Below are 26,659 nucleotides of genomic sequence, written 5' to 3' on the forward strand. Positions count from 1 at the left end.
AAGACTGGGTCTCAAGGGTCAACATCATCACCAGAAACTACTGGCCTGATCATGTGGAGGGTCGTGGCGTTGTTACTGATCCCCCTTCTCTTTAGGGTAAGTCGTGTATTGTTTCTGTATTTTGGTGTTGGGGGTTTATCCGGGGGATTAACCTTCTGCAGAACTGCCTATCCCAGTAGTGCCAGGAACCATTATCTCGAATGTTATATTCACCTGATCATACATGATTGCTCCGCCTAAACCGTCACCCCGAGTGTAAGGTCAAGACCTACCCCTGTTATTGGCTATGGTGTCTGAGACATTAAGCTAGACATGCGGAGCCCTGCTGGTTGTGCGATGTGAATTTCATCTTTGTAACCACGAGATCTGTTTCCTATAGGTTAAACATGGTCATTGTGGGAACCGCCATCGTAATAAAATGTATACATACCGCAGTTAAAGTTTAATTCAACACAGCATGGTGTATTGTTAACAATATCAGGCCAGTGTAAAGCTGCCTATTAATTATCAATTAATAGTATTTCAACATGATGCCAAAGTAGTAGCAGTGGAATGGGAGGTAGTAACAGTAGCTGAATCAGTACTAGAAATGACTGAACATTACTAGACGACCTGCCCAATCACAAAGTACACAAACTGGTCTAGGTCTCGTTAGTGAAGAATGAGAATTATACAATTGCTTATTTTGCTGTAATTGCGTTTCAGGGGACCCGATCTTCAGTTGGTAAGTACCGTATGCCATGTGCCAAAACATTAAGTGATTATAGACGTTCGTTGTTTCGTTTTCACAAACCATGGATTGTAGAGGGAGAGGGGCATGGCCAAATTATTAACGATCATCGCCCTCATTTTCCATTCGCTGCCATTCCATAAAACCATACCCTCAGGTTATTGAGGTACTGAGTAAGAAATACAAAGAGACATTAAACCAACGCCACTCTTGTCAGTAAGGCTCGTCTTCATATCATTATGCTCGCCTGTTAGCTTCACTAACATCCACTGAATGATTGGTACAGAGTACATAGACGCTGTCCCCTGGTGTCAGACCGTAACACAACTGTGAGTTATGGATTTCACTTAAATGATAATACCTGTTGTGCGACAAACAGTCTTGATATACGGCAAATAATTATGAAAACTCGGATGTATAACCGGACAGTTATTCCTAGTTCCGGAACTTGTCACGGAACACGTCAGGGTTTCTTCATTGTATAACGGCAAGTGTGTATATTTACGTCTGTATATTTACGTCTGTATATTTACGTCTGTATATTTTGGCTGTTCTCTACTTAAGCATTATACAATCCTTCCCAAACACAGGCTAAACTCACTGACACAAGCACCCTTTATTGTCAATTCCCGACTTCCACCTTTGTTCAAACAGACAATTTGAGGGAAGGAACTACGGCGGCCCAATCGTAGTAATCGCCGTTCGTTTAGGCTTTTCAACAAAGTAGTGAATTAAATAATAGCTGTGTCAACCTAATATTTCCAGACACCGTTATCAGGAAGAATGTGGACAACTTGACCACAGATGAGATCCTAGCCCTGGAGGAAGCAATGCATGACATCCAACAAGATGAGGGCTCCATGGGATACCAGGCCATTGCCGCCTATCACGGAGCACCAGCAGGATGTGTTGACGGTCACGGCCGCAAGGTGGCGTGTTGTCTCCACGGGATGCCGTCGTTTCCATTGTGGCATCGTCTGTACGTCGTGCAGATGGAGCGTGCGATGATGAGGCATAAGTCAACTGTCAGCATCCCGTATTGGGACTGGACACAGCCTTTGACTCACCTCCCAGATCTCGTGTCAGATCCTCTGTTTGTGGACCCAGAGGGAGGCAAGGTAAGGGAATATTTCTCAATTGTGACAATGTGAGTGAGTGAGATTTTAGTAAATATGAGAAATGCCCGTCACAAAGAACAGTGAAAAAAACATATCACAGAATTCGAGACTTGAAACTAATCATTTCTGATTCTAAACTATTTTACTCAACAAATCGATATGGCATTAAGTAATACTACAAGACTAGCTATCGGGGTGAGTGACTGGATGTACATGTAGTTTAACGGCGCCCTGGACCAGCAGCAACTAAAGACAGGCTAGCTTACTGAGGATCATGGGAAAAGTATGCCAGTGAATGAAGAGAGGAGAAGTGGAACCTGATGCAGTGTTTCAGTTCATGGTAACTTCATAGGACATATGTGCCTTCGTGCACTAGCCCAGACTAATACTACTGAGTGAGTGAATGAGTTGAATTCACGCCGTTGAATTTTACGCCGCACTCAGTTCTGTTTCGGCTATATGGCGGCGGTCTGTACATAATCGGGTCCAGGCAATTCAGTGACCAACAACATGAGCATCGATCTACGCAGTTGGGATACAATGACATGTGTCAAAAATGTCAGCGAACCTGACCACCCGATTCCGTTAGTTGCCCAACAACAACCATGGGCTACAGAAAAGCAATTCTAACCCGAATCCTCTCGGGTCGTATTACTGGAAAACCAAGTAAGCTCTAACATTATGTCGTAATGACCCGAAAGGTCAAATGAGCCGATGTGTCCGGTAGTTTATCATCACCATGACTGGTCAGTTGTAAAGCTAATTGCCCACACGTTGAATACGGACTACACGAAACATTTGCATGACCCGATGTTGTATCTTTCAGGCCCATGACAACGCATGGTATCGCGGAAATATCAAGTTTGAGCATCAGAAAACTGCAAGAGCTGTTGATGACCGCCTGTTCGAGAAGGTTGGACCAGGACAGCATACTCGACTCTTTGAGGGAATTCTCGATGCACTTGAACAGGACGAATTCTGCAACTTTGAGATCCAGTTTGAACTGGCACATAACGCTATCCACTACCTGGTTGGCGGCCGACATACGTGAGTCACATTCTCTGTTGGTCGTGAATCACATTCTCTGTTGGTCGTGCGTTACATTCTCTGTTGGTCGTGAATCACATTCTCTGTTGGTCGTGAATCACCGTCTCTGTTGGTCGTGAGTCACATTCTCTGTTGGTCGTAAGTGAAGTCTCAGAGTCTCATCACTCCTCTTACCTCTCTACCCCGGGTCGCTTGTGTTCTCTTGTGTTCTCTTGTGTTCTCTTGGGTTCCCTTGGGTTTCCTTGGGTTCCTTGAGAAATGCCTGCAAATATATATTGAACTAATTTATTCTATTACATAACCATCAATGTCCCTCGACAATGAAATTTCCGCACAGGATAGTGTTCTTGTAGCTTTATATTTTTTTTCTTTTTATTTATGAAGGTGGACAAGAAAATATAGGTGTAGGAAACGTCATTCGAACATGAAGGGGTGTGACGAGGTAACTCAGTGATTAATGCGAACGCAGGTTCGATTCCCCATATGGGCACCCTGTGTGAAGCATATTTCTAGTGTCCCATATTTCTGCCCGCCTTATTATTGCTGAAATATTGCTGAAGAACTACACCAATAGATGCCAAGATAACACCTTACATTGGTTGTGTCCTGTACGTATGCAAATTTAGTGTTCTGAATGGATGTTCGTGCTTACCATTGAAGGTACTCCATGTCTCATCTCGAGTACACCTCCTACGACCCCATCTTCTTCCTCCATCACTCCAACACCGACCGCATCTTCGCCATCTGGCAGCGGCTTCAGCAAATTAGAGGAAAGGACCCCAACTCCGCCAACTGTGCGCACAACCTCATCCACAAGCCAATGGAACCATTCCAACGGGACACGAACCCTCTTGACCTTACAAGGGAAAGCTCCAAACCAATTGACACCTTTGATTACGCCCACCTTGGCTACCAGTATGTATGAAAAAATAATGAATGCGTTTGATATTGATTTAAATGGTATTTCAACTTTGCCAAAGAAGATGTGCCTTGAGTGGTACGGGTTGCAGACATTTAGAAACGCTCGAAGGCAGGTATGCGAAACACGGTAACATCATCTGGGTGAAAAGGTACTGTACGTCCCTATAGTACCTAGTGTGGTGATCAACCTTCTGTAGCCTGTTTTTTTATATTGTATTGTCCATATAGTGATATCCGTTTTCACGCTCCACGCTAGTTTTAATGCTAATTGTGATATTCTAGTTGTTTTACCGTCCTTTGTTGACAGGTTTCATGCTATACATATAGTCCTTTTCATAGTTAAATGTTATTGTCACGATATGACTGAAATATTGCCGATGTGACGTTGAATATTAACTCACTCGCTCGCTCAGCGGGGTGAGATTCAAACCTTCTCTATCAAGCATGCAAAGGGACTTAACTCTTTAGAGCAGATGGCGTTGAAACAGAGTAATGTGTTCGGGATCGGTACTGATGTACCAACATCATAGTCAGGGTTCATCTCGGATTCGAACACGTTGCCCACGGTCACGCCTTGAGACACTGGACCGAAGATGCCTGAGGCAGCCAGTACTGCCAGGCTTCCAACAATCTTGTTTTCTTGTCTCATAGATCGCAGTCCTTTGTGACATGATCCACCATTTGTATTTAGGAAATCAGAATGTAGATGCAATGTAGGGAGTCCATCATTATATATTATCGCTGTTCAAATGTGAAATGTAGAACGGAAATCTAAACTGTAAAAAGCTTCATATGCAATCTAACCGCTCAAGACCTTGGACTAACAACCACTTAACATTCAGGTCATTCTGTTGCAAATCTGATATGGAATGTCAACATTTTCTAATTTGATTGTTAACCAACCCTACATGTGTCCAGGTATGACGACTTGACTTTGAACGGCATGACACCTGAGGAACTGAACTCATACCTGTATGAACGATCAGGCAAGGAGAGAGTGTTTGCAAGCTTCCGACTCTCAGGCTTCGGCGGTTCTGCCAACGTGGTTGTCTACGCTTGCCGCCCCGCTCACGATGAAATGGCTGTGGATCATTGTATCAAAGCTGGGGATTTCTTTGTACTGGGCGGACCCACCGAGATGCCCTGGAAGTTTTACAGAGCGTTCCATTTCGACGTCACTGACAGCATCAACGTGGTCGACACGGACAAGCACGGTCACTATTATGTAAAGGCGGAATTATTTAGTGTAAATGGAAGTGCCCTCCCAAATGATCTCCTGCCTCAACCCACTGTCTCACATAGGCCAGCCCGTGGACACGTTGACGGTAAATGTTATCATTTGGACTTTGAGTGGGTCATTTTGTGAGTGTGTGTTCACTGACTGACTGGAAGGCTGGGTGGGTTTATAATGAGTGTAGGTGGGTGAGAGAGGTTTAACACCGTTCTGCATGGTGTTCCATTATACCACGGGTTGTCAGCTTAATGTGGCAGAAAAATACGAATCCAGGTGTCACAGGAACTACAGGCAGTCGATTCTGGCTGCTGTGTCTTTATTTGAAGAATGCTTAACCTGTGGACCACATCAACATGTATAGTTGCCTGACATGGTGTGTGTTGGGCCCCTGACACATGTAGCTTTTATAGAGAGCAGTCACATGGCCTGCCTCTGCAACACTTGCATGGACTGCATGTGCCAAGGCCCAGCATGTACCTGTCAGACCACAAGTAAGGTGGGCTGTCTATGCTACATCAGTGAGAGTGATGGAAAGTGAGGTGCTGTGTTAATGACAAAACATATTTTAGCCTGTGACACAGACATGTGTAGGCGTTCAGTACTGCATATGTAGCAATGACGTCTCCGGATGTTTGGAACGTTCCCAGAGAATTGTCCCAGCTTGCAAAGGGTCATACTATGGGCGGTTGAGGAGGGGAACAATAACATGATGCTGGTCGACGCTGAAGCACAATCAGCTGGTCAGGATGAGTGTCAGTAAATTGTCACTGGATGGGTTAGACTGGCAAGGCTACCCGAACGTTCTGTGATATCAGAAGGCGGAGAGTGGGGTCATCATTCAAGACATGGGCAAGACACATTTGGGAAGTTCATTTGTGTTTGCAGTGTTAAATATCCATTGCATAGTGACATCCGAGTCAATGGAAATGCCGAGTCAGTGTAACAGTGTTCATTCTCTGCTCCAAGGATAGTATACAATATCAGTTATGTGACAGAAAGCATGGTGTGAAATGATTTCGGTTTGTGAACGCAAAACGCGAAAAGGTAGTTACTTTAGTATATTGATGTTGGTGCACAAGATCCGAATGTGAAATAGGTGCCTTTTCTGTTACAGAGCCCCCACCACATTCTTCCAATGCGCACCTTGCCGTCAGGAAGGACATCAACCATCTGACACGTGAGGAGGTGTACGAGCTGCGCAGAGCTATGGAGAGATTCCAGAACGACAAGTCTGTTGATGGTTACCAGGCTACGGTTGAGTATCATGGCTTACCTGCGCGATGTCCATTCCCAGAGGCGACAAATAGATTCGCCTGTTGTATCCACGGTATGGCCACATTCCCCCACTGGCACAGGCTGTTCGTTACCCAAGTGGAAGATGCACTGATCAGACGGGGTTCCCCTATTGGTGTCCCCTACTGGGACTGGACGCAGCCGATGGCTCATCTCCCAGGGCTTGCTGACAATGACACTTATCAAGATCCCATCACTGGAGAAAGCAGACACAACCCTTTCCACGATGCTGACGTAGCCTTTGAAAATGGGCGCACAGAGCGTCACCCTGATGCTAGATTGTTTGAACAACCCCGATTTGGCAAACATACACGTCTTTTCGAGAGTATGGTTTATGCGTTTGAGCAGGATGACTTCTGCGATTTTGAAGTTCAGTTTGAGATGACCCATAATAATATCCACGCCTGGATCGGTGGAGGCGGGAAGTATTCCATGTCTTCTCTACACTACACAGCCTTCGACCCCATCTTCTACCTTCATCACTCCAACACTGACCGTCTCTGGGCAATTTGGCAAGCCTTGCAGATTAGAAGAAACAGACCGTATAAGGCACATTGTGCATGGTCTGACGAACGTCAGCCTCTCAAACCTTTCGCTTTCAGTTCCCCACTAAACAACAACGAAAAAACTTACAAAAACTCAGTTCCCACCAACGTATACGATTACGAAGGAGTTCTAAGTTATACTTACGATGACCTCAACTTCGGTGGCATGGACTTGGGAGAGCTTGAGGAGTACATCGACAGGCAGAGACAAAGAGACAGGACCTTTGCTGGCTTCTTTCTGTCTCATATTGGTACGTCAGCTAATGTTGAAATCTTTATAGACCATGGAACGGATCATACCCTCGTCGGCACATTTGCTGTTCTTGGAGGAGCGAAGGAAATGAAATGGGGATTTGACCGTCTATACAAGTATGAGATTACAGATGAATTGAAGCAGCTTAATCTCCACGCTAATGATGGCTTTAGCATCTCTGTGAAAGTAACTGACGTTGATGGCACACAGCTGTCCTCTGAACTTATCCCATCTGCAGCTATCATCTTCGAACGAGGCCATAGTAAGTAACTACCTGAACGTATATAATGTTTTGCATACTGAAAACCTATTCGGACATGTCTACAGGTTTATACACATACACTGCGTGGGTAAGGCCGAAAGTTACAAGGTATAAGATGCTTACCTTGTTTACCATTTTCCAAACATCTATTGCTGATTTCCGTAAGCATACAAACCGACTACTATTTGTCTTGTGCATCCAACTGAATTACTGTGAAATGGTTCTTTGAACTATCAATAGTACATGATGTTGCTTAGGATTTTAGGATTAGACAAATGCTACAAACATCCTTGACCAATTTATAGGCTGTTGTATTGTTTTTCCAGGTATTACATACAATGGAATATGGTTTGTAAACATTCTGTATTTAACTTTCCAGTTGACCATGATGATCATCGTCGTGACACGATCATCAGGAAAAATGTTGATCATCTTACACCCGAGGAAGTTAATTCTCTCAGGAGAGCAATGGGAGACCTGCAGACAGACAAAACCGCTGGTGGATTCCAGCAGATTGCTGCTTTTCATGGGGAACCCAAATGGTGCCCAAGTCCCGATGCTGAGCAAAAGTTCTCCTGCTGTGTTCATGGGATGGCAGTCTTCCCTCACTGGCACAGACTCCTCACTGTGCAAGGCGAGAATGCTCTGAGAAAGCATGGATCTTTCGGAGCTCTTCCCTACTGGGACTGGACTAGGCCCCTGTCTCATCTCCCTGACTTGGTCAGTCAGCCGAACTACACAGATGCTATCTCCAACCAGGACACCCGGAACCCCTGGTTCAGCGGCCACATTGATTCAGTTGGTGTTGACACAAAACGAAGTGTCCGTGCTGAACTGTATGAAGTTGCAGGATTTGGTCATTACACTGGGATCGCTAAGCAAGTGCTTCTGGCTTTGGAGCAGGACGACTTCTGTGATTTTGAAATCCAGTTTGAGATAGCTCACAATTTCATCCACGCTCTTGTTGGCGGAAGCGAACCATATGGTATGGCATCACTCCGTTACACAACTTATGATCCAATTTTCTACCTCCACCACTCTAACACTGACAGACTCTGGGCTATATGGCAAGCTCTACAAAAGTACAGAGGAAAGCCTTACAATTCAGCCAACTGCGCCATTGCTTCCATGAGGAAACCCCTGCAACCATTTGGCCTTAGTGATGAGATCAACCCAGATGATGAGACGAGACAGCATGCTGTTCCTTTCAGTGTCTTTGATTACAAGAACAACTTCAAGTATGAATATGATACCCTTGACTTCAATGGACTATCAATTTCCCAGCTTGACCGTGAACTGTCGCGGAGAAAGTCTCATGACAGAATGTTTGCTGGATTTCTACTGCACGGCATTCAGCAGTCTGCACTGGTTAAGTTCTTTATTTGCAGATCAGATGATGACTGTGACCACTATGCTGGTGAATTCTACATCCTTGGTGATGAAGCCGAAATGCCATGGGGTTATGATCGTCTTTACAAATATGAGATAACTGAGCAGCTCACGGCTCTAGATCTTCACATCGGAGACAGATTCTTCATCAGATACGAAGCGTTTGACCTTCATGGTACAAGCCTTGGAAGCAGCATCTTCCCCAAGCCGTCTGTCATACATGAAGCAGGGACAGGTGAGAAAATTGATAATAGTTCAAATGAAATGTACCCGGTGCAAGTTTTCGCTTAAGAGACACTAAATACTAATCGTGATTTTAGCATAAAATATCTTTATTCGTTTTGTGTCGTTTGTATCAATATTCCGGCAACCTCACAGACAAGGCTCATTAAGATCCGGGTTAGAATTGATCTTCAGTTAGCCTTGTAAAAGTCGACTAACGGGATCGGTTGGTCAGACTCGCAGAGTAGGTTGACACGTGTCATCGAATCCCAATTCCATAGATCGATGTTCATGTTGTTGACCATTTGATTGTCCGATCCAGACTCGGTTACTGGAATATTGGCGAGTGTGGCGTTAAACTAAACTCACTCATTCAGCAACAGACACCGGAAATGGTTTTTCATCCTTTGATCACCAGACTATCCCAGCTAATTTGTTAAAATCTTTTCCTGTTGTGATTACTACTTAAAGTGTGAAATTCCGTGAATATGTCCCATCTGGTGGAGCAGGCAGTTAAGTTGTCGTGTTTCTCTTTCAGGTCACCATCAGGCAGAGGAGTACGATGAGGTTGTAACTGCTGCGAGTCACATCAGAAAGAATTTAAAAGATCTGTCAGAGGGAGAAGTAGAGAGCCTGAGATCTGCCTTCCTGCAACTTCAAAATGACGGTGTCTATGAGAATATTGCCAAGTTCCACGGCAAACCAGGGCTGTGTGATGACAACGGTCGCAAGGTTGCCTGCTGTGTGCATGGCATGGCCACTTTCCCTCAGTGGCATAGGCTCTATGTCCTCCAGGTTGAAAATGCTTTGCTGGAGCGAGGATCTGCCGTCTCTGTGCCGTATTGGGACTGGACAGAAGCATTTGAAGAGCTCCCGTCTTTGATTGCTGATGCTACCTATTTCAATTCCCGTCAACAATCTTTCGACCCTAATCCTTTCTTCCGAGGTACAATCAGTTTTGAGAATGCTGTTACAACACGCGATCCCCAGCCTGACCTGTACAACAACAGATACTATTATCAAAACGTCATGTTGGCTTTAGAACAGGACAACTATTGCGACTTTGAGATACAGTTTGAGATGGTTCACAATGTTCTCCATGCTTGGCTGGGTGGAAGAGCTACTTATTCTATTTCTTCTCTTGATTATTCCGCATTCGACCCTGTGTTTTTCCTTCATCATGCAAACACAGATAGATTGTGGGCAATCTGGCAGGAGTTGCAGAGGTACAGGAAGAAGCCATACAATGAAGCTGATTGCGCCATTAACCTGATGCGCAAACCTCTACGTCCCTTCGACAACGCCGAGCTAAATCATGATCCAGTAACCTTTAAATACTCAAGACCAGCTGATGCATTTGACTATCAGAACCATTTTGGATACAAGTACGACAACCTTGAGTTCAATCATTTCAGTATTCCCAGGCTTGAGGAAATTCTTCGTATAAGACAACGTCATGACCGTGTGTTTGCAGCGTTCCTCCTTCACAACATTGGGACATCAGCAATTGTTGAGATTTTTGTATGTGTACCAGTCAGCAATGGTGAGCAAAACTGTGAAAACAAAGCCGGAACATTTGCCGTACTTGGGGGAGAAACAGAGATGGCATTCCATTTTGACAGACTCTACAAGTTTGACATTAGTGAAACTCTTAGGGACCTTGGCATACAGCTGGACAGCCACGACTTCGACCTCAGCATCAAGATCCAAGGAGTAAATGGATCTTACCTTGATCCACACATCCTCCCAGAGCCGTCCCTGATATTCGAGCCCGGTTCCAGTAAGAAAGTTTCACTTTGTAAAATAGAGTGTAGAGACGTGGGGACAGTTTAACGTTGTTGTTTACAGTTTATTGAAGTGAAATGTTCAAGTCATTACACTCACACTCTCTGTGACATTGTGTGAAATGGAATGTTGAAAAAGTACCTTAAATACTTCAGATGATGTTAAAGCCATGTTAATATATATGCCAGTGTACATGTTGATAAATATGTCAGTGTACATGTTAATAAATATGTCCGTGTAACAATTTCCTATCCGTAGATTATAGCCCAGACGTTCCGAGATTCGGTGAAGAAAATCTGTGTTTAAATATTACAGGTTCTTTCCTGCGTGCTGATGGCCATACAGACGACATTCTTGTGAGGAAAGAAGTGAACAGTCTGACAACCAGGGAGACTGCATCTCTCATCCATGCTCTACGAAGTATGCAGGAAGACCATTCACCTGATGGGTACCAGGCCATTGCTTCTTTCCATGCTTTGCCACCGCTCTGCCCCTCACCATCTGCAGCTCACCGTTATGCATGTTGTCTTCATGGTATGGCTACATTCCCCCAGTGGCACAGGCTGTACACTGTACAGTTCCAGGATGCACTGAAAAGACATGGAGCTAGGACAGGTGTGCCTTATTGGGACTGGCTGCGACCACAGTCTCACCTACCAGAACTTGTCACCATGGAAACATACCATGATATTTGGAGCAATCAAGATTTACCAAATCCTTTCTTCCGAGCCAACATTGAATTCGAAGGAGAAGGCATAACGACACAGAGAGCAGTTACTGCAGACAAGCTTTTTGTCAGAGGAGATCACGTTTTCGATAACTGGTTCTTCAAACAAGCCATTCTAGCGCTAGAGCAGGAAAACTACTGTGACTTTGAAATTCAGTTTGAGATTCTTCACAATGGTGTTCACACGTGGGTAGGAGGCAATGAAACTTACTCTCTGGGACATCTCCATTACGCATCCTACGATCCTCTCTTCTACCTCCATCACTCCCAGACAGACCGTATTTGGGCAATCTGGCAAGAACTCCAGGAACAAAGAGGGCTCTCGGCAGATGAGGCTCACTGTGCTCTCGAGCAGATGAGAGAACCATTGAAGCCTTTCAGCTTCGGTGCTCCTTATAATCTAAATCAACTGACGCAAGATTTCTCCCGTCCAGAGGATACGTTCGACTATAAGAAGTTTGGTTATGAATATGACAGTTTAGAATTTCTGGGAATGTCAGTTGCTGAGCTGGATCAATACATTATTGAACACCAAGAAAATGATAGAGTCTTCGCCGGATTCCTCTTGAGTGGATTTGGAGGTTCTGCATCAGTTACTTTCCAGGTTTGTAGACCTGATTCCACATGTCAGGATGCTGGGTACTTTACCATACTTGGGGGCAGTGCTGAGATGGCCTGGGCATTTGACCGGCTGTACAAATATGACATTACTGATACTCTGGACAAAATGCACCTTCGATATGATGATCACTTTACAATCTCTGTCACTCTGACCGCCAACAATGGAACTGTTCTGAGCAGCAGCCTAATCCCAACTCCAAGTGTCATATTCCAACGTGGACATCGTAAGTTATAACACGGCTCTGTTAATATGTCATAACACAAGTTAATTATTCCACCATTAAGGATAAGTAATACTATAATTAAGTAATACTAATTGAGCAATAGTGTTCACATAGGAAATGTAACCCAGTAGTTGAGAGACAAATTGTTAAAAGTGTTTGGCTTCGAGTGAGTGAGAGATTATTTAGAATCTCCTTTGCACTACAGTTGACAGATTTCAATGGGTGATGGAAAGCAAAATTATTTGAAGTATACTTTCACAGGTGACATAAACACCAGGAGCATGCCACCTAACCGTGTTCGCCATGACCTGAGTCACCTGTCTGCTAGGGATCTCTCTAGTCTCAAATCGGCCCTGAGAGACCTTCAAGAGGATGATGGTCCTGATGGATACCAGGCTCTTGCAGCCTTCCACGGTCTACCGGCTGGCTGTCATGATAGCCAAGGACATGAGGTATTATTCCATATTTTAATGTTAATGATTATGGCGAATGTGTGGGATTTGATTTGTTTATAGAATCAGACATGAAAAACCATTTGTACGACAACTATAATGTGGCAATCCCTAAAAGCCGTTTTAAAATGTATAAATCATTATATAACCACCAAGTCACACAGAAGCGGCAGAACGGGTAACCGATGTGCATATTTATTACTAAGCGGTCCCAATAAGTGGGTATTTGTAGTTAATTTTGTTAGATATATTCGTAATGTTTAGTACCGTTAACCTATGACCAATACGTAATTCCACATTTCTCTCCTTCAAAACTTAAGGCCTCACATAAACAAAAAAGATACATGTCATGTTCCAATTTCGTAGATGCCCATGCTTGGGATTACTGACTTGGCTGGTCCAGACTCGATTATTTACAGACCGCTGATATAAAGCTGGAATACTGCTGAGTGCGGCGTTAAACAATAACCAGCTTTAGTCCTGAAACCTGAAGGAACATTTCAGCTCACAGTTGCTGGTGTTCCAAACATGGCCAAATCTTAAAATATATTAAACGCAGAAGCCTACTTCTGAATTGCAATACACTGACAGAAAATTAGGATTATCGTTCCCTCACTGAAACGAATCTCAGAATGCTATCGTTTGAAGATCATGGCGCCTTTTATTGTGTTAGCGGTATTTAACTGTTATTAAATTATGCAATTCCAATACATGCAAACACGTTTTCTGCATCACGATGAATGTAATGCCTCGTTGTTTGGCGTACCTCTCGTCCAATAAACCCCTCCACCTTCAAACATGTGATTGAACTGTAGCTGCACCAGTATACCTGATCCGTTCTTGTACCAGATCGCATGCTGTATTCACGGAATGCCGACCTTCCCCCAGTGGCACAGGCTGTACACTCTGCAGATGGAACAGGCTCTTAGGAGGCACGGGTCATCTGTGGCTATCCCCTACTGGGACTGGACAAGGCCGATCTCCGAACTGCCCGATCTCTTCACCAGCCCTGAGTATTATGATCCATGGCATGATGCTGTCGTAAACAACCCATTCTCCAAAGGTTTTGTTAAATTTGCAAATACGTACACTGTCAGAGACACACAGGACATGCTGTTCCAGCTTGCTGAAAGTGGAGAATCAGTGCTCTTTGAGCAAACTCTTCTTGCTCTAGAGCAAACCGACTACTGCGATTTTGAAGTACAATTTGAGGTTCTCCATAACGTCATTCACTACCTCGTCGGTGGACGTCAGACCTACGCGTTGTCTTCTCTGCACTACGCATCCTACGACCCACTTTTCTTTATACACCATTCGTTTGTGGATAAGATCTGGGTAGTATGGCAAGCTCTCCAGAAGAGGAGGAAACTTCAATACAAGCGAGCTGACTGTGCTGTGAACCTCATGACCAAACCAATGAGGCCATTTGACTCTGATTTGAATCATAACCCTTTTACTAAGGTGCATGCAGTTCCAAACACACTCTATGACTACGAGAGACTGTACTATAGCTATGATAGCCTCGAAATAGGTGGCAGGACTCTCGACCAGCTGCAGGCGGAAATTGACAGAAGGAGGAAACACGATCGCGTTTTTGCAGGTTTCATGCTTCATGGCATCGGCACCTCTGCTGATGTCAGGTTCTGGGTCTGTAGAAATGAAAATGACTGCCACAGGGCTGGAATAATCTTCATCTTGGGTGGAGCCAAGGAAATGCCATGGTCATTTGACAGAAACTACAAGTTTGATATCACCCATGTACTCGAGAAAGCTAACATCAACCCAGAGGACGTGTTTGATGCTGAGGAACCATTCTACATCAAGACTGAAATCCATGCTGTCAACAAGACCATGATACCGTCATCTGTGATTCCAGCCCCAACTATCATCTATTCTCCTGGGGAAGGTGAGAGAACCAGTAATAGCTACTGTCTACAAAGAATGTGTTCATTTAAAGACCTGACTGTGGGGCGGTGGCTGCTGTCATCTCCTCCACCTCCTCCTCCTCCTGTTCCTGTTCCTCCTCCTGAGTCAGCTTCGGGTTCTCTTGCCAATATGGCAAGCAGACTTCCTGCACAGGCAGTATATATACGTAAGGGCTGCATGTATGGACCAACATCTGGTATATAGTGACATCCTGATAAATGCTCCGCTGATGAACCGTTTGCTTTTTCATCACTGTCAGACAATGAAAAAAATATGTGACATTAACACTCAGGGGTGTTCCAATTTGCCACTCGTATTCATCAAAATGAAAGTTTTAGTGTATTTTTCCTCCATGTTGAAATAATGTGGAGTAATGACAAAAATTGAGTTTAATGCGTTTAGCTGTCAAGTGTTCTCCAACGCTAACAACATTATTTTTTCACATTCTTAAAACACAGAAAACACCGATAGTCCACCAAACCTTCTTAAAATGTTTTCTGCAACATAAATTGCCACATACGTTTATACACGCTATAGTGAGCTGAAAGATTGATGATGAGAGTTCCATTTCGAATTGTAAGTGACAATAACCTATTTTAATCAATGAGCTCGTGGAATAGATAATGAATGTTGGAAATATCAAATCTAGTCCTGAAATGACCACTGATGCTCAATCATGATAGCATCTGTTATAAAGGGGGTAGTGGGGTAGCTTGATGGTTAATGCGTCTGCTCGTCGAGCTGAAGATCTCTGTTCGATTCCCCAAATGTGAACAATGTTTGATGTCTATAACGCTCACATCATTGTGACAGCAGTTCACACATGTGATGTTATTGTGGACCAGGTCACGCTGACGACAGCGCCCACTCTGCTAACATTGCTGGGTCTGGAGTGAGGAAGGATGTCACGACGCTCACTGTATCTGAGACTGAGAACCTGAGACAAGCTCTTCAAGGTGTCATCGATGACACTGGCCCCAATGGGTACCAAGCAATAGCAGCTTTCCACGGAAGTCCTCCAATGTGCGAGATGAACGGCCACAAGGTCGCGTGTTGTGCACACGGTAATTAACGGAATATACTTAGATGTGATTGAGTGAGCTAAGACTTTAAATCGCAATATGTAAGCCATATCATGACTAAAAATAAAGTTCATCTTTATAATAAATATTGGCAGACTTATTAAAAGCCTGTCAACGAAGGACAATAAAAAACGCTAGAATCTCACAGTTATTAATATAAAACTAAAATGTAAATGTGGTATGTTTTAGTTACAGAAGACAGTAGAATGTAGAAACAAGCTATAGATTGCCAACAGTTGAAGGTAGATCACCATATTCGGGGCCATGGGGACTTCAGTACATTTCAGTCCATCCATGGACCCTAGCTGGAGTTACACACTCCTTTCATGTGTCAGCAAGTATAGACGATTTAGCCATAATTTACACTTGGAAGTGAAGCCAGTGTACGATAGTATGATAAAGACAACACGACAGGCATTTATAGTATTATGCTATGTGTATGTCGGATAGTATATAGTGTTCGCAGGATTTAAAAAGACTTGTTTAAAACATCACTCCTTTGTAGGTATGGCCTCCTTCCCCCACTGGCACAGACTGTTTGTGAAACAGATGGAAGATGCTCTGAGTGCGCACGGAGCACATATCGGTATCCCATACTGGGACTGGACAACTGCTTTCACAGAGTTGCCCACCCTGGTCACAGACACAGAAAATAATCCTTTCCATCATGTGAGTTTACGCTCTTGCCTGACGTAAAGTACATATTCCTATGTTAGAGAGCCAGGTGACTAAAAAATCACCAATGACAATATATACATATGGAAATTAATTAAGCAACACCAAATTCAAAGACACATAAAAACTTAACAAAGTTTAACGAAGTAATTTTGATGATTGATTATTCAATTTTGATGTATTGACATACAGCATGAGCTTTTCATGGGTTGATATGACGCGCGTGAAGCTTGCACAGCGCACGTGCATTGGTTTAACCTCAACTTTCGAAAAATGCACTTTTTCCCTGGGGTGTTTACAAGCGCAGGTTGTCGATTGCATTCGGTTTTTCATTCATTTCAATGTCATGGCACGTAGGAAATTATCAGAGGCCACTCGTTGGCAAATAATCGGCATGAGGAATGCTGGTATGTCTCTAAGACAAATCGGGACTCAAATCGGACGACATCATTCCATAATTTCAAAACTTTTGAAAAAATACCGGGCCACTAATGAAGTTAAAGACCTGCCTAGACCAGGAAGACCCAGGAAGACCACAGTCCGGGAGGACAGAGCTTTACTGAGACTTGTACGGCGCAGGTCCTTCGACTCGAGCTCTCGGTTGAGACAGGAGTGGCTTCCAGGGAGACCCATCTCGAACAGGACTGTTCGGAATCGTCTGAAAGCTGCAGGATACCGGGCAAGGAGGCCAATCAAGCGACCCAGACTGTCTCCAGCCCATAAGGCAGCCCGACTGGCCTGGTGTAATGACCGTTTGCACTGGAACATTGCCTCTTGGAGGAAGGTCCATTTCTCAGATGAGAGCCGGTTCTTGCTGCACATGGTGGACGGTCGTACTCGGGTCTGGAGGCAGAGGAACACAGCAATGGCTCCACGGAACATCCAGGAGACTGTGGCCTTTGGGGGAGGTTCCGTTATGGTATGGGGGTGCATTTCCATGAACTGCAAGTTGGATATCATTACCATCCGTGGCAACCTTAACGGTGTTCGTTACCAACAGGAGGTTCTTGACAGGGCTGTGGTACCTCATTTTGAGAACCATTCTCTGGCAACGAGACCCATATTTATGGACGACAATGCTAGACCTCACAGGGCGCATGCTGTAAATGATTTTTTGCGGCAAAATGCAATTGACAGAATTCCATGGCCTGCCATGAGCCCTGACCTCAACCCCATTGAACATTTGTGGGACTTTATTGGCCGTCGTGTGAGGCAGAGAGACCCACCAGTCCATAATCTCAACGAATTGACGGCTGCCCTGCATGAGGAGTGGAACAGGATCCCCCAGAATCAGATCCGGAGACTCATCCAAGGAATGAGGAGGCGTCTGGAATCGGTGGTGCGTGCGCAGGGAGGACACACTAGATATTGATGAAAGTCGGTGTGCAGACTCTCAGATGACTGTTCTTTCTTTCCATGTGACATTTGTGTTAATACACCTGACAACAACGTCTGTGGATGAATAGTAAATTGTGTCCATTTTTTCATGAATTTAAGACAGTTTTAAGAATTTGGATTTCGTTGCAATAAAGCAAAGTCTTGATACTTTTTCCCTTTAAGTTGTTTGTCAGAGATCGTCTGTTGAATAAAAAAGTGTCAAACTATATCAACCCGGCATATTTTGATTGTCAGAACACTTTAAAGTTGCTCCAATAGAAAAAATTGGGGTGTTGCTTGATTAATTTCCAGGTGTATATATGAGGTGACTTTAAAACACTTCATGACACAATGCCGTTATCCTGATAAGCCAGTAGTGCGTATGGTAAATCGATTGTTTGCTACTTCACCCCTCCATGCAGACAAATTATTTATTTGTAATAAATCGCCAAGCAACCACGAGCATATACCCACAAATGAAACAAACATGGAATGTTTTAGCGATAGTAATGTATTGGATATGGATAATTATTTCTTCGGATCTGACTTGAGCAATGTCTGGGCGAATGTTTACAGCCAAGTCACACTTGGACTATTGTTTGATTCGATTTGCAGTATATGTTTTACTTGTGCTCGACAGTTTGTTATTACGTATATATCATTACTAACTTCGTAACATGTTTTTCTTGTCCACTTCTGTCAGGGTCGCATTGATTATCTCGGAGTTACCACGTCCCGTTCTCCCAGAGACATGTTGTTCAACGACCCAGAACAAGGATCAGAGTCGTTCTTCTACAGGCAAGTCCTCCTGGCTCTGGAGCAGACGGACTACTGTCAGTTTGAAGTCCAGTTTGAGTTGACCCACAACGCTATTCATTCCTGGACAGGTGGACGTAGTCCTTATGGAATGTCTACCCTCGAGTTCACTGCCTACGACCCTCTCTTCTGGCTTCATCATTCCAACACAGACAGGATCTGGGCTATCTGGCAAGCACTGCAGAAGTACAGAGGTCTCCCATACAACGAAGCACACTGTGAAATCCAGGTTCTGAAACAGCCTTTGGTACCGTTCAGCGATGAAATCAACCACAATCCAATCACCAAGGCCAATGCCAGGGCTATCGATTCATTTGATTATGAGAGGTTCAACTACCAGTATGACACCCTCAGCTTCCATGGTAAAAGTATCCCTGAGCTGCATGACCTCCTTGAGGAAAGGAGGAAAGAAGAGAGAACATTTGCTGCTTTCCTTCTCCATGGAATCCGCTGCAGTGCTGATGTCGTGTTTGACATCTGCCGACCCAATGGTGACTGTGTCTTTGCAGGAACCTTTGCAGTCCTTGGAGGAGAGATAGAGATGCCCTGGTCCTTCGACAGACTGTTCCGTTATGACATCACCAAAGTGATGAACCAGCTCCATCTCAATTATGACTCAGATTTCACTTTTAGAGTGAAGCTTGTTGCCACCAATGGTACTGAACTCTCATCAGACCTCCTGAAGTCACCAACAATTGAACATGATCTTGGAGGTATGTTATTTTATCACATGTGTAATTAGACATATACTATTTGTGATATATACTATTAGATCATATTAAGGATTGCTTGGCCAGCATATAGACTATGGCTGGTTCATGATTCTGGTGTGGTATTGATTGAAAATTAGTTCGAGAAAGACATCATAAATCTGGTCTAAGAAGGGATCACGTGTTTTTTCCGAGGTTGTTTCGTTGGTGATTAAGTCAGATTCACAACGAAAAGATATAGAAGTTTTGTTAATCACTTAAAACTGTATCCCGGTTGTATCATGATAGATCAATGTTGGAGAGTGAACGCTTTATAGATTTAGATGGTTAGATATTGATGATACACAAGGATGTTGATAAATATCCAGAGCTATAATAATTCACATTAACGTTAACGCTGGAAATGTGCATGTATATAGTAATGGTTATATTGAATTTCTAACTCATACGATTTCCCTTTTCCAGCCCAAAGAGGACCTGTGGAAGAAAGACAAGTCACTAATGCACATACTGACGGCCATGCACACTACCGTCGTATAGAAGTTGATTCTCTTTCACTCGATGAAGCAAACAACTTGAAGAATGCTCTTTACAAGCTCCAGAACGATCACAGTCTAACGGGATATGAAGCAATCTCTGGTTACCACGGATACCCAAATCTGTGTCCCGCAGAAGGAGATGACAAATACCCCTGCTGTGTTCACGGCATGGCCATCTTCCCCCACTGGCACAGACTCCTGACTATCCAACTTGAGCGAGCTCTCAATAGCAAAGGTGCACTCCTTGGTGTTCCTTACTGGGACTGGACCAAAGACCTGTCCTCACTGCCAGCATTCTTCTCCGACTCTAGCAACAACAATCCATTCTACAAGTATCACATTGCAGGTGTTGGTCATGACACCGTAAGAGAGCCAAATGATCTTTTATATAACCAACCAAAGATCCATGGTTACGATTATCTCTACTACCTTGCGTTGACCACACTTGAAGAAGACAACTACTGTGATTTTGAGGTTCAGTACGAGATTCTCCACAACGCTGTCCACTCTTGGCTAGGAGGATCCCAGACCTATTCCATGTCTACTCTGGAATACTCCGCCTTTGACCCTGTCTTCATGATCCTTCACTCGGGTCTAGACAGAATTTGGATCATCTGGCAAGAACTTCAGAAAATCAGGAGAAAGCCATACAACTTCGCCAAATGTGCCTACCACATGATGGAAGAACCACTGGCACCTTTCAGCTACCCATCTGTGAACCAAGACAAGTTCACCCGCGCCAACTCCAAGCCTTCTACAGTGTTTGACAGTCACAAATTCGGCTATCATTATGACAACCTAAATGTTAGAGGTCACAACATTCAAGAGCTCAATACAATCATCAATGACTTGAGAAACACAGACAGAATCTATGCAGGATTTGTTCTGTCCGGCATCGGGACGTCTGCTAGTGTCAACATCTATCTCCAAACTCAGGACCATGAAGAAGACGTTGGAACTTTCACTGTTCTGGGAGGAGAAAGAGAGATGCCTTGGGCCTATGAACGAGTTTTCAAGTACGACATCACAGACGTTGCAAACAAATGTAAACTGGGATATGGGGACACCTATAATTTCCGACTGGAGATCATATCCTACGATGGGGTGGTGGTTAACAAGAGCCTACCCAATCCTTTCATCATCTACAGACCTGCCCATCATGACTACGATGTTCTTGTTATCCCTGTTGGAAGTAACCTTCACATCCCTCCTAAGGTCGTTGTGAAAAGAGGCACACGCATTGAGTTCCACCCAGTCGATGATTCAGTCACCAGACCAGTTGTGGATCTTGGAAGCTACACTGCACTCTACAACTGTGTGGTACCACCATTCACATATCATGGATTCGAACTGAACCAAGTCTACTCTATCAAGCCCGGCGACTACTATGTAACTGGACCCACAAGGGACCTTTGCAGGGATGCAGATGTCAGGATTCATATCCATGTTGAGGATGAGTAAAAAACAGGTGAGTTTCTGTTAAAAGTGCCATACCAGATAACTAAACATTATTATCATTATTGGTATTCTACGTTCAACACAATGCGGTATTTCATATTAGGTTTTTCAAATGATTTTATCATTGAAAAATATTAAAATGGCAGCTATAGCGTCAAAGATTAGAGTCCGACCATGCATAGAAACAATGTGTGAAGTAATATTGTCATGTAATCACATTACTGAAACATATACTCGCGCATGCATCTTTAATCGTGTGAAAGGGGAAAGGAAATTATATTTCAACAAAACCATGTTCATGAAAGCCAATTGTTCAAACTCTCGATAACATAGGGCAGCGACATTATTTTCTGGGATTTGAAAATGGAACTCGAAAACGGCATTATTTAAAACAATTTGTATTATAAATTGAAAAAGGAACAAAGTATAACAAATATCCTTCCATTTTAGGTTTCCCCATCTCTACATATTGACATATCAGCCCCTGTGGACGTCGAGGGACATTGGGTTTCTTCTCTGGCAATGCATTTCAATTCAACAAAGAAAACGACTCCGGCATTTCAGCAAGCTTTGAACCTACTGGGGAAGTACTGAAATGTGCTAATGACTGAATTATTGTACATACATAACTTATTGTATAATGATGTTCAATAAATAACCGTTGGTCATAATTCCGGATTTTGTGTAAACATAAGATTAGAACGCTGAAGTCGTAGTGCTACAGTGATTGTAGCTCCCATTCTTCAACATAAGTCTCAGCGCTACTGTGATTGTAGCTCCCATTCTTCAACATAGGCTCACGATAGTCGAAGCGCTAAGATTGCTAAGCAAGTGGGCCCTGTCTTTGGCAACCCCTTCTTGTTCTAAGAGACTACAAATATAAAGTTAGACGTCTGTTAAATATTAATGTTACACAGTTAATGTGATCCATTCACCAAGGTCAACATGACTGATCACCCCTCTATTTATTCTCCAGGGGTATTGTATAACTCATATGAGCTGGATTCAGAGACTAGTGACTGAGTTCAGCTTTGATCAAAGTAAAACTAGTGATGAGAAGGGTACATATCAAACTCAGTTATTGGGGCATTCCAAGGTTAAAACCTACAATCAGTGTTTCTCACCATCAAACGTTTTCTACTTTTCACAGGTAATTCCAGATCCTTTTAGTAATTCCAGGACAGTAGTTAATCCTGGTATGAATGTGATTATTTTCAAAGAGAAATATGTAACAGTGAATTGGGTGTTATGTCACTGTCAGTATTTCACATATCAGCTTGTCAGTTTGAAGTGAAAGGAAAGCTTTGAGTGCTGGGGTGTCTGGGAACAGTTGAGAGAAACCCATGGGAATGGTTCTAAAAATTTAGAAATCATGGTTGGAGCAAACAGTGCTTCAGGTGAGTGAGCTTAGTTTCATACTGCCCTCAGCAATATTCCATCCATATGGTGGCAGTCTGAAAATACATGAGTCCGAACTTGACAGTCAACAGCCTGAGCATCTTCTACCTGGATATGATGACATGTCAACCAATTTAGCCAGATCACCAGATCCCGTTAGTCAACTCTTACTAGCACGGGTTACTTCAAACCTGATTCCAAGTGAGGCAACCTATTACTGGGAATAGTAGCACCTTAGACAAATGGTCAAACCATGCTCATGGGAAGAGAAACATTTGATCAATATGTTATTTTGGTGGAACACACAAGTCAACAAGACAATACAGCATCATCATCAATGGAACCGACTGACAAGAACAACCATGGACATAAGAATGTTTTATTCATAGTGAGACTCTTCAAGACATAGCAGAGTAAGGATCAAAGCACCCCCGCTTCCATACATCCACGCTGAAGGACCAGAACATGGAACACCTCGTAATATACTCTTACTTTCAGGAAGTACACATCAAAACATGCACTTATTAACATAACATTAAAAGGCATCAATTAATTTATTAATCATCTTCAGGAAAACAAGAGACATGGAACTGTGAAATCAACACATGGACCTCACTAATATTTGGAGTTTCACTATATCTGGAACTCTCAGTACAGTGAGAGTGTAGGACTGTAAGGAAACTGACACATGTTGCTACTCTGGATATATATGTACTGCCAGAAAATTTATATTTGCCACAGTGATAGCCATTATTTTTTCATTCAGGTAAACAAAACCAATATAACAGAGACATAAAAAGACAATTCTAGACGATTTCAGAAAGTGCTAAATTAGAGATGCAAGTGATAAAGAACATTATTACATTAGACCAGACGAATTCTATTTCTTGCTTTATTGTATTTTTATTCATTAAAAAGAAAATAAATAACTAATTTTCCTCATTCAAAAAAGTAAAATCCTCATGTTTTACTGTCCCAAAATGTAAACATACAAGAAATATATTTTTTTAGATTATTTTTTGCCCCATGTACTCTAATTTGCCAAAAGTAAAATACTGTTAGTGTTTAGAAAGAACACCACTTTTACAGGTGATTTTATTTTGTTTTCCCCTCCTGATTTTCTGTTTTCAGAGGACAAAAATCCATTAACCAAGAAATATAATTGGTCTAGCCTTAGTTCCGAAAATCTACTAGAGTCTGGAAAGCCTTTGACAACTGAAAGCCTAAAGAAAGAACCTAATCCTTTAAAGAGAAACAACTCCATTATTAAACAAGAGTCATCAGAAGATGACATATCCCCCTGCCCCAACATATTTGAAAAGACAAATCACCTGACAGTTACTGTTTTCTTAGATTAAGTTTGAATTGTTTCCATGGAAGTCATGAAAAATATAAATGCCATATATCTGTAAACAGCAACAGGCACCACTTCAAGATCTGTCTCATATATCTGCCAAGATCTGTTGAAAGATATGAAATGGTTTTATAGTTCTTCTCTGGAAACGAAACCTATCCCTTCATTTTAAGACTAAGTTAGAATTGCTTCAATGGAAACCGGGAAAAATAAAAATGCCAAAACATTGTGAAAAGCAAAAGACATGACTTTGTGGTCTGTCTCAAATATCTGCCAAGTTCTGCTGTAAGATATTAAATAGTTTTCGAGTTGTGCTCTGGAAACAAAGCTCATCCGTCCATTTTCAGATCTGAATCGTTTCCATGGAAACTGGGAAAATGATAACTCACAAAATCTATAAATAGCAAAAGGCACCACTTTAGGGTCTCCCCTACATATCTGCCAAGTTTTGCAGAAAGAGAAGTTTAGAAGTTTTTGAGTTGTGCCCTGGAAACAAAGCCGGTCCCTCCATTTTGAGACTAAGTCTGAAATGTTTCCATGGAAACCCCCAAAAAGATGAATCACAAAAAACTGTTAATAGCAAAAGGCTCCACACTGGGGTCTGCCACATATATCTACCAAGTTTTGCTGACAGATATTAGAAACTTTTTGAGATGTGCTCCAGAAAGGAAACACACCTCTCAATTTTGAGACTAAATCTGAAATGTTTCCATTGAAGCTGAGAAAATAATAAATCACAAAAACCTGTAAATACCAAAAGGCACAGGTTCAGGTTCTGATTGTTATATCTACCAAGTTTTGCAGAAAAATATCAAACGATTTTAGAGTACTGCTCTGGAAACAAAGGCCACCCCACCATTAGACTAACACCAAACTGTTCCATGGAAAAACAACAACAAAAAAATGCCAAAAATCTGTAAAATAGCAAAAGGCACAACCATAGGTTGAGATTATTATATCTGTCAAGTTTGGTCTAAAAATGCTGAATAGCTTTTGAGTTATGCTCTGGAAACAAAATGATTACGGACGGACGGACGGACAAGGCATCGACTATATGCCCCCGCATTGGAAAGTCTCAGAAACAATAATAAGTGCTGTCAATATTATAAGTTTAGAAGTTTGATGTTTTTCAAAGAACATGGTGACAGCTGTTATCGGTTGGACAAATGGCTGATAATAAATATTCCTAAAGTATGTAGACTTTGGAAACCAATGGATCACAAGTGCATCAAACTAGATCATGCAGACAAAGCAAAACATGACAAGCTGACCCCTTAAGTTCAACACACAGGATTACAAGTACTTGATTGCTTGATAAATGAGAGAAAACCATTGAGCACAATGAAGAGAAATTCTGGGAATACATTAGAGATAACATTCTGATGAAAACCCAAAGTCTGATAGAACTACAGAACACAGAGTAATGAGGTATGTTTGAACTAGACACAAACAATGTGTTTATACTATGACAAGTCGAAAAAGTAGTGGCTTGAATATCACACAAATAAGGATAGTGGCTTCATATCATCAGAGGCAAATACAAAGTGGTTATATGAGAAACCGTACAACTGTTGAACAACTGACAGATATTACAGTGGCTATAGGAAAATAATTACTTGTTCTCTGAAGCACATTTATTTCCACAAAGATGACACCTATATTTCATATGTACTACAAATAGCTGCTTAATAAATATCCTTATTAACTGAAATGGATATATTTATATAGATAAAACATGAAAATTGTTCCTGAGATGTAAGAAGAAACTATCTTCAGAAACAGGATTGAAAGTTTCTTTTCAGTTAGATCATCCTCTAATAGCACAAGAACAAATAATTAATTTGTATTAGCCATATATTTACTCACACATTCCAGTTTCCAAACACTGATATGTCAACACTCAAGGTATCAATGCAGTATGTACAAATGGATATCAAACACCAAGTTTTCATAATAAATATCATCAATATTAATTAGTCATTCTCATCAATTATATGTACTGCATTCACACAATTCTTTAGGTCAAACAAATACAAATTGTTTCTGTACAAATCAGACTTACATATGCTACATAAACATATATTCAGTAAAATTACTCAGCTCACCTACACATTCTGCCAGGAAAAACTAAAGACTGTTGGCAAAATAAAGTAACTTTAGTACTTGTTGATTCAAAAACCAAACGAAATGAGGTGTGGGGAACATGAAACACACCAAATGAAAATGAAGAATGCGGTCAAAAATGAAGCACACTTGTTTGAAACGTATTTGGTCATAGAAAATTAGATTTCCATCCTAGCCTGCATCACACAGTCCCTCATCTGATGAAAACAGCTTTCCTCAACAGTGACACCCAAAAAAAACACTCAATCTAAAGGGATTATGAACTATTAACCTTTAAATAGCTAGAACAGGCCTATAACTTTGATAGTCTGGAGTTATTAGAGACAGAAAGTTTGGCAAAAACATCATCATTCATATCACTAAAGTACAAATGTCTT

General features: G+C 42.4%; 1 protein-coding gene across 1 annotated transcript; it reads left to right on the top strand.

The window, feature by feature from the left end:
- The first annotated feature begins 32 nt into the window (after nt 1–32).
- Nucleotides 33–22,077, top strand: LOC137274644 (hemocyanin 2-like). The gene is made up of 17 exons (XM_067807952.1): nt 33–96; nt 706–724; nt 1,496–1,848; nt 2,675–2,895; nt 3,556–3,810; nt 4,735–5,141; nt 6,165–7,403; nt 7,783–9,027; nt 9,553–10,794; nt 11,115–12,371; nt 12,633–12,823; nt 13,673–14,729; nt 15,595–15,813; nt 16,337–16,500; nt 18,587–19,412; nt 19,875–21,416; nt 21,857–22,077. Exons 1-16 carry the CDS (start codon nt 52–54, stop codon nt 21,407–21,409), a joined length of 10,275 nt encoding a protein of 3,424 aa, XP_067664053.1. The 5' UTR covers nt 33–51; the 3' UTR covers nt 21,410–21,416; nt 21,857–22,077.
- Nucleotides 22,078–26,659: the final 4,582 nt, after the last annotated feature.

The sequence above is a fragment of the Haliotis asinina genome, chromosome 2 (genome assembly GCF_037392515.1).
Source record: "Haliotis asinina isolate JCU_RB_2024 chromosome 2, JCU_Hal_asi_v2, whole genome shotgun sequence".
In the NCBI taxonomy this organism is placed as follows: Eukaryota; Metazoa; Mollusca; class Gastropoda; order Lepetellida; family Haliotidae; genus Haliotis; species Haliotis asinina.

Bases quoted from the DNA above. Each gene is read 5' to 3' on its own strand.
- LOC137274644 (XM_067807952.1), top strand. From the start codon at position 52: ATGTGGAGGGTCGTGGCGTTGTTACTGATCCCCCTTCTCTTTAGG. The intron at 1,849-2,674 runs GTAAGGGAATAT...TGTATCTTTCAG, and splicing joins TGGACCCAGAGGGAGGCAAG to GCCCATGACAACGCATGGTA. The intron at 14,730-15,594 runs GTGAGAGAACCA...ATTGTGGACCAG, and splicing joins CATCTATTCTCCTGGGGAAG to GTCACGCTGACGACAGCGCC.